The sequence below is a fragment of the Merops nubicus genome, unplaced genomic scaffold (genome assembly GCF_000691845.1).
Source record: "Merops nubicus isolate BGI_N331 unplaced genomic scaffold, ASM69184v1 scaffold871, whole genome shotgun sequence".
Classification (NCBI taxonomy): domain Eukaryota; kingdom Metazoa; phylum Chordata; class Aves; order Coraciiformes; family Meropidae; genus Merops; species Merops nubicus.
In genome coordinates this window covers 30,527-39,724 of record NW_008590030.1, presented here as the reverse complement: position 1 = coordinate 39,724, position 9,198 = coordinate 30,527, and the positions used below count along the sequence as shown (strand labels likewise).

Here is a 9,198-nt window from a genome sequence, read left to right as displayed (position 1 = left end):
CCTGCTGACCGGCTGAACATTCTGAACTCTTAGAATCCCTTTCAATAAGGCATATTTGTATTTTCCAGTTCTTTTCAATATATAGACTGCTTTGAGTCTTTAGATGTTGGGTGCAAATGTTGGTTTAAATAAGCATTTTTATATCAAAGTGTTCACATTTACAGTTTTGTGTGAACATGTTTTACTACAAGAAATAAACATAAATTGTGGAAATAGAAACAGGCTCTCCAGCCACTTATAGCATCAGCTGCACGGCCACAGAAGGCAGCAGTATCTTTTTCATTTGCCACTGGGACTTCAGTTATAAACCAGATGAAATTAAAAAACAGTGAACAAAGACATCTCACTTAATTACTCTTTTGCAGCCTTCAGGTTATAATTTTTGTTTCACTTAGATTCCTGCAGTTTTAAAGAAAATGAAATAGGAATTATGTGGGGTCAGCACTTTTAGCTAAAGTTATCCTGTGACATCCTACTGCTATGAACTTGCTGTGAGAGGATTAAAAGTATGTTGCTGGTTCAACATTTCTTCTCATCTACATAAAAGCTGTAGAAATTTTGTTTTGTACTCTACCAGCAAAAAACTGCCATGTTCAAAAAATAGGGCAAATCCAAATTCATTGTGAGTCTTTGGATTATGGCATGAAAATGGGGAAGGTGCAATATCCCTGAACACCAGTATATAGAGAATACAAAGTGGGAATGACAGGGTCAGGAGTGCACTGCAGCTACAGTGTGAAATATTCCCTGTCTGGAAAACAGCTGAGAATGCAGTATTGACTGACACCTTTTGGGGTCAAGATTTCCTTTTTCTTTTTTTATCTTCCTTTTACAGGTGAAATAAAATGTGAGGCACCAAACAACAAACTAGATAAATTCACAGGAACTCTTACTCTTCGAGGAGAGAAGTATGCCCTGGACAATGAGAAGATGTTGCTGAGAGGCTGTACTATTAAGAACACAGAATGGTGCTTTGGTCTCGTTATTTATGCCGGTAGGTAGAAAAATTGACATATGAATTGCAGAGGACAGCAGCACTAACAGAGAAGTACATCACAATCAGTATGTACAGAGGAACCAAGTATTTTCCTCTTTGGAAAATATGTTTCTCCAGGTGCAAGAACAATACATTAAAACGTCCAATTCCATCCTGATTAAGTGCTTTAGTAAGCAGAAGTAGGCTTTTGTTTCAGAAATGTATGCAACAAAGTATTATGACAGAAGTCTTGAGCATCAGTAAGAAAGAATATAAGAATTAAATCAGTATAAGGATGAAAGCTGAATTAAATCTTCTTTTACTGACCCACATTGGATCAACTGGATTTCACCAGGCTTGTTCAAAATTTTTCATTCTTAAGTGTATCCAAATAAAAATATGATATAATTTCTCTTTCATTTTAATCTGTATTGGAATATCAGGATCATCATAATATTATTATAGACCATTAAATCTATGCCTTTTGTGAGCATAGACCTTCTGTTGTTTCCATACTGCTGTAGACATGTGAGATGATGTATAATATGTCACCAATAAACAACACAGCAGTATCAGGTATTCTGTGAAAAGTAATTAAACCTGAAAGGGAGGATTTGCTGTTGAAAGAAGACAGAAGGGTCAAAATCAAGAATTAATGGCTTTATGTGACCCTCTCCATATAATCCAAGGCAAGTGACTTAACCTTTTTCTGCCTAAATTTCCCACGAGCACTGTAAACTGTATGTATCTGTCTTCAAGAAAGCTGTGATGGTTATTTATGCTGTAAAGCACAGTGAGGCCTTGAGGCAATAAGCTTTAGAACAGCTAAGCTCTGTTACTAGAATTCATGAGTGTATTTTACTTCCAGGCCCAGACACCAAACTAATGCAGAACAGTGGAAAAACAACTTTTAAGCGGACGAGCATTGATCGGCTCATGAATGTCCTTGTATTGCTGGTAAGTCTGATTAATGTGCCTTTCATTTATTCAGATGTATTCATCATTTCCAGATGCTCCACCTCTTTGTCCACACAAATGAAGGAATATCAGAAGTGACTAATAATAAAAAGAAAAATTATGTAATAATTTATTAGCAGCTTAAGTTCTGCAGTGCCTCTGCCAGCCAATCTTGCAAAGCAAAGCTGTTACATAGACAGCATTAAGGACTTTTCTTCTGAGCTTTTAATTTGCTCTGCTCTCCCTTGTTCTGCATTTTTTTTTTTTGTGAGAATCACTTTGAAGCCTGCAAATGCCTTTTTTTTTCCCTAGTAATTTTGTCATTTTCTATTTAAATAAACATTAGCAGTTCTTCCTCTTCCTCCTGATTTCCTGGCATCTCTGATGATATCTGTATAGGACTTGGTAATTGAGTTTGTTAATTTACATGATGCCAGCTTCTGACTTAATACATTAGGGTAAAATATTAGACAAGGTCTCATTAATACTCAGAAACTGGTGTATTTAGCAGCTGGGAAATTTGAGAACACTAATCCTACACAGCAGGCACTCTCCTCAAATTGGGAAACAAATCTGATTTGAAGGTTAAGCTTGTCAGTGGTTTTAACAAATAGCAAATAATTCCATGCAGAAGTGAGTCTTTTACAGATTCTCCCAAGATTTTACTGTTTGAGTTTAAAGCCACTCAGGGAAGGAAGACACACACTCTGAAACTCCTTTACTCAGTGTTGCTTGAAGTAAAGCTTTTTTGTTTCAGGCTTCTACTTTCCTTTGGCTGCAGCTTTGCTGTGTTCTCTCATGCTTGCTGCACAACCTTCAGTTTATGACACCAGGAATGTCTAGTGGCCGCTGCTTCCTCTTCTTCCCTCCTGTCCCTGTTTTCCAGTCAAGTGTGACAGCCAGGCTGGGGCCAGGATCTATCCCCAGGCACTGGAGCAAGCCCCGAAGAAGGTTCCAACAGCAGTCTCTCATGGCAAGGCTATCCTGAGCTTTCCCCTGTCCTCCATGACTTCATGCCTCCTCAGCACTTGGGCTTATAGCATAGAATGCCTCCAGGATGGCACCACTCTCCTACCTTGCCTCTTCATCCCTGTCTTCCTGCTTTTTCTTCAGGAGCCCAAACGCTCTCTAGGTGGGCCTAGAGCTGGGACATGTTCATGGACAGAGCCAGTTGTGCTCTTGCAGGCTGAAATTGTACCAAAACAGCAGTGGTTAGTCCAACTCCCATAGCTGTGAATTGGTGTTCTGACCATCTGCATGTGCATATTTGCTGTAAAGCAGTGTCACAGCACAGAGAGCCTCTCCAGGGTCACCTTGAAGTCCTTTTGAGCCCTTGCTCCATGTACAGTAAGGACTTTAGTAATCTTACACCAACCTCAGTGTTTTTGTCCCTTACACTTAAGGGAGCAGAAAACAGATGGGGGGAAAAAAAAAAAAAAAAAGAGCTTCTTACAGTCAAAATTTTGGAAGCATTTGAAAAAAATCACATTTTCCTTAGGTGTTCTGCTATGCTCTAGCTGGAGAGGATGGGCTGAAGTATAGGGCTGTAAAGGATCCACAGGGCACAGAACTGAAGCAGAAAGAAACCTGAATAGGGAACTCTGAATTAATCGTTTTAGATTAATTAAGATTTAGATAATTTAGATTAATTAAGATTTGCCAAAACTCCTTTCACAAGTCAAGGGTCCCACCCAGAGCTTTCAGTCTGCTTGGCCTGTTCTCATGAACACAAACAAGATGAGTTTACCTCCTGGCTCTGTTTTAAAAAACTGAGCAGTTACAGCTGATTGCATCAGCCTCTGCCTGAGTTCTTGGGTACTGATGGAGCCAAGGGTGTGTTTTTCTCCTTCACATGGTTTTAAGGCACATAATATTTTTGTGTCTAAGCTCTGTCCTATCCAAAGCACCAGGCTCTTTGCACACCCAAGTGGATGTGGCATCACCTCCTTCCAGCTCAGTGGGTGGTCAAAGGTTACAAAGCATGGTCATAAAAAGAGGCAGTATATTGTACTCTTCAGTTTGGAAATACAAAGCAGCCACAGCTTGCTATAAATAGCTTCCTTTAAGTGTAATGAAACTTGTTCCCTGTTAACAATGGTAAAGCCATCATGTGTTTAATTGTCCATAAAACTACCAGACACAAAATAGTATTTAAGCAGGGTTTGACACCAGGGTCCTGGTTAAATTTTGCCCTGGTCATCCCAGCAGAGGTTAATCAGGAGTGAACCTTTCCAGATAGCAACCACAGCTGGTTTGGTTTGATTTGTTTTTTGGTTTTTTTTTGTTTTTTTTTTTTTTACATTTGGAAGTGTTTGTTGAAGATGAGAGAGAAGTAAAAGTTCTTTCACAGGGTATGTACCCACCAGCTTCAGGAATGCTTTTTCCTCCAAAACTTACCTTTAAGCAAGCTTCAGGGAGCATGTTTTCAGAGAAATAAGGCTGTCACCTTCATCTCTTTAACAAATTACTGCTTCAAATCCCAAAGCAGAAACTCCAAGTGCCATTAAAGACACCAAAACAGTTAAATTAACAGTCCAAAAGGAAACATTTGTCAAAAGTCATCTCCTCCTTACAAAAATCCTACCTGGTCTTGCAGAAAACCTTTCACAGGCACAGCAAGGGCAGGACCCAGGGAGGGAGGATGTTCATTCTGGGAAGCCCCCTGAGCATGCACAAGCCTAAGATCAGGGTTATTTCATATCCTTCTCTTGCAGAGCTGCAACTACAATCACAACACCCCACAGACAGTTTGTTTCTCTGCACTAAAGTTAATCTCCAGGACTGCTGTTAACAGCTTGGTCTCTTGCATTTGTCTTAAGCCACACAACCTGTTAGTGAACTTTGTGTAAGCATGGGTAAGGCACACAACTTGAGCTGTTAGGAACGAGAGTGTTGACATGCCAAATGCACATAAAGCAAAACACACATACAGCACATGCAGTCATAGACTGGAGCTGCTGTGCCATGGGGAAGTTCAGCTGCTCTCTTGACCCACGTGTATTTCTGTTGCTGAATCACACATTGAATTTCTTACATGGATTGTGATATTCCACAAACTGACAACTTTGAATCTGTGGGAGAGCAAGGAATCATTCAGGCTAAAGTGATAAGACTGAAGAGCCAGCTGGCTCTTCTGAGTAGTTTATTTTACAACAGACAAGGTCTGCAGATAGAAGTAGTGTCCTTTACCCAACCAAGAGAAATATTTATAAACAGGCTTGCCTATTTCCTCCATCTATGTTTATTGGTTTAATAAAGCACATTACCCATCCCTGTGTCATGCCTCTCCTATATCCTTCAGTCCTGGTGATTATGACAGCACAAAGTGAAGATTGTTTTTGCTGCTGGTCACAGAGGTTTGAAAATATTGCACCACATTCCTCACCAAAAATCAATATTGTTTTCATTTCATAAATGGAGTAATTTATTTGGCCTCCCACAATTAAATAGAAAAGTTACTACTGATGTGGGAAATAAATGTGTCCACTGAAACTCAGCCCAGAACCTGTACTTACCGCAGTCCTCTTTTAGCAGCTTCTTGGTATTAAAACTGAAGCTGGTCAGACATGGACTTTTCATCACATCGTTCAAAATGCTCCATAAAAGTATCTTGCTTCCTCTCATGGATTACCTCAGCAACACAAATATCAGCTTTACCAGAAACGTTTCTATGTTTGTACCTCAATTACTGTTTTTTTAAAAAGCAGAGTACTGATTTAATGTGATTGTTACTGGGTGGCCTGACACATATTGGCACAACTTACTAATACTTCCTGCCTAATGAGCATACTTGCAAAAGATTAATTTTTATTGCTCTGTTGTGCAGCCTGTTGATTCTGTAGCTTCACATTTTTATTAGGATGTAGGTTGTTATAAATCAAATGTTTGGAGAAGTCTATATCAACAGAACTGTTTTTATTATTGTTTGTCCAGGAAGCATGTCAAGCTAATTTCAGTTTATCTTTCCCATGACCAGCATTTTCACTTCTCAAATATTGGAATTATGTTAGCAGATTTTCAGGATGGTGGAGCTTCTCAGTTTTCAAAGTACTGTTAAAAATTAACCTTACTGGTTAAGAGAATTTCTCATCTAGTCTCTGTAAGCTTCTATCTTTAAACTACCTGAACCTCCTTGGACTGAAAATACTTATTAGCTGACAGAGCCATGTACCCTTGTCACAGAATGTAATCTGCCTTTTCCATCTGCTACATCATGTGAGATAGCTACTTACTTCTGCTTCCTTTCTTCTTCATTCTTGGAAGACCTCTGTTGAGCATGTCTGCTTTTTCCACACCTGTTTGAATTTACTATTGCCTTGATATTTTATATGTCTATTAGATATTCACAGCTGTAGAATTCCTTGCAGTTTATATTCATTGATTAACTCCTTTTCTTCCTTTCTTTTTGTACTCTTTTCCAAATAAATATATTGCTATGTTCTTGTCTTCTTTTAACCAAAAATGCATTATAATGCTTTATAATGGTTTTGTGTCTATTTAAAGGTGTTCCTGAGCAAGTCCTTGTGTTCACTAAGGTGTTCCACTCTTAAACTCTCTTCCCAGTTGCCCTTACCCTGGTTGCATTAGGCTTCAGGAAACAGGCTTCTCTGAAGTCCAAGGATACACATCACTGGGTAGTGTTGCTTTCTGTTTGCTCAAAGGAAATATAATCAGATTGTGATGGCAGGTAACAAGGCAACCATTAGTTCTGAGTCAGTGATTAACTCTCCTTTAACTATCAGAATTATATCCAATGCTGAATTCCAACTTGCACAGTGCTGGATTTTCTGTATTACAAATTATCTTGAAGAGTTTCTCGGAAAAGTCGAGAAAATTATGATATTTAGACAAGACCAGCAAATGGTCCGGTAAAGTCCTCCACTCAGTTTCTATTCTCAAGTGTGCAACCATATGTTTGAGGACCACAACTCAACTCACCTCTGATGAGATTTGATATTCTGACAGCCAGCTGCCCATGAGCAACCTGGTTTAGGTGTCTGCTTGGGATTTAAATACCCAGCTATTTGGGGTCTTGTGATTCCAACTTGCCAGACTCTGCACTGTGTAATTTTGTCCATGAGATAAAAGTGTCATAACTTTACTGTTTTTCCTCCTTAACCCCTAGGAACATTTTCCTGTGATTCACGCTGTCCAACCCAATCTCAGTGTCTTCTGACTAACCTGTAAATAATAAATTTCTTGTTTCTAAAATGCAAATTATTTGTTTTCCAGATATTTGCATTTTTAGCACTGATGTGTCTTATCCTAGCCATTGGCAATGGCATCTGGGAGTATGATAAGGGCTACTACTTCCAGGTCTATCTGCCCTGGGCAGAAGGTGTCAACTCTGCCTCCTACTCCGGCTTCCTCATGTTCTGGTCATATGTCATCATTCTAAACACGGTGGTGCCAATTTCGCTCTATGTCAGGTACGTGCCAGAACCACCTTTCATGTGTCTTTTTAGGAGACGTTTATCTTCTGCCTTATCTAGGAGCAGCATTTTCCCCAGACATAAATGCAACCCCATAGTGGACAATCACACACAACCACAGCGATGCTCTTCTTATTTCTGTTGCCTTCAGAGGTCTTTGTTAGGGTTGGAGCATCTACAGCTGTGAGCCCTGGGAGAGAAGAAAATGGCTTTGCAATTAAAGGAAAGATGTAGGTGTAGGATGCTACAGGAGTAAGGCTGGAAGCCTGCTGTAGTTGGTGTCTTGCTCTCTGCCACTTGCACTGCTCATCAAATAAAGCTTGATAGTTAATCAAACTCAATAATGTTAATGTTGGCTGTAGGGCTCATGTGAGGAGTGGATTGCCAAGTAAGCAGGTGTAATCAGGTTGAGGTTCCATAGTACTTAGTGCTATATGAGCAGAGCAAATGACACCACATCCCAGAGAAACATAGAATGGATTAGGTTGGAAGGGACCCTAGAGATCATCTAATCCCACCCTACAGAGCATCTAATCCAGCCTCCCTGCCATGGGCAGGGATGCCTCTCAGCTGGATGAGGTTGTTCAAGACCTCATCTAACCTGGCCTTAAACGCCTCCTGGGAGAGGGCATAACCTCTCTGGGCAATCTATTCCAGAGTCTTGCCACCCTTGTACTGAAGAACTTCTTCCTAAGATCTAGTCTGAACCTACTCTCCTTCAGTTTAAAAACATTTCCCCTTGTCCTGTCACTGGACACTCTTGTGAAAAGTCACTCTTCAGCCATTTGGTAGGTTCCCTTCAGGTATTGGAGGGCAGTTATAAGGTCCCCCAGAGTCTTCTCTTCCCCAGGCTGAACAATCCCAGTGTTCTCAGCCTATCCTCATAGCAAGAGATACTCCAGCTCCTGGATCATCTTTGTGGCCCTCCTCTGGACTTGTTCCAACTGATCTATGCTTATGGTGGGGACACCAAAACCGGATGCAGTATTCGAGGTGGGGTCTCACAAGAGCAGAGTAAAGGGGGAGAATCATCTGTCATGATCTGCTGGCCACACTTCTCTTGATGCATCCCAGGATGTGATTCACATTCTGGGCTGCGTGAGCACACCGCCAGCTCAGGTTGAGCTTCAAATGAGCCAACATCTCCAAGTCCTTCTCCTCAGGGATACTCTCAACCAGCTCCTTACCCAGTTTGTAGCTGTGCCTGGGAACAAGTGCTATATTGTTTATTGCAGATAGGCAAGCAAGGGTAAATAGCAAGCAATGCATCCATAATGCTCTCAAAACCTTGAGGCTGCGGTATAGACAGACTATGCTTGTATAGTTTATTGTCACACCTAACTCTTCAGACAGCTTTAGTACTGGGACTCTCATCCATGTTTGTAAATATTAGGAGTTAATCCCGTTTCTGTCCAATATGTGACACCAGCAGCAAAGTAGAAAATCATGTTGTCTGTGAGCTGATATGCTCCTGGGTTGTATTGAGTTACACAGTGACTCACTTGTTGTGGAGCTCTGGGTTTTTTGTGCTCATCCCCAGGCACCAGGCGCAGCCCTGCCCAGAGCACTGTTGGAAACTATCCCCATCTAAGCACCACTCCCAAAACTGCTCTAAATGACACCCATTGCTCTTGCCTCACTTTTAAGCCCTCTGAAACTTTTCAAATGCATTCATAAGGTACTGGTTTATAAATAAAGGAAAGGGATTTGCTGCAAACCTGACAGGTCTTCTCACTGGGACCTGCTTCAGCAGTGCTTACTACAGGCTATTTAAGAACAACCTGATGAGTCCAGCCCATCATAGCCTTCAGAGTTGTCTTCTAATTGCAGTCA

At 40.7% G+C, this 9,198-nt stretch overlaps 1 protein-coding gene across 1 annotated transcript in view; it reads left to right on the top strand.

Annotated features, from left to right (window-relative positions):
* The window catches only part of LOC103782028 (phospholipid-transporting ATPase FetA-like), a 48,124-nt gene that overhangs the window by 11,064 nt on the left and 27,862 nt on the right, over positions 1-9,198 (top strand). The window contains exons 9-11 of the mRNA XM_008949760.1: positions 836-994; positions 1,845-1,933; positions 7,166-7,362. Of these exons, the coding sequence (XP_008948008.1) occupies positions 836-994; positions 1,845-1,933; positions 7,166-7,362 (445 nt within the window). The remainder of the gene's footprint in view (positions 1-835; positions 995-1,844; positions 1,934-7,165; positions 7,363-9,198) is intronic.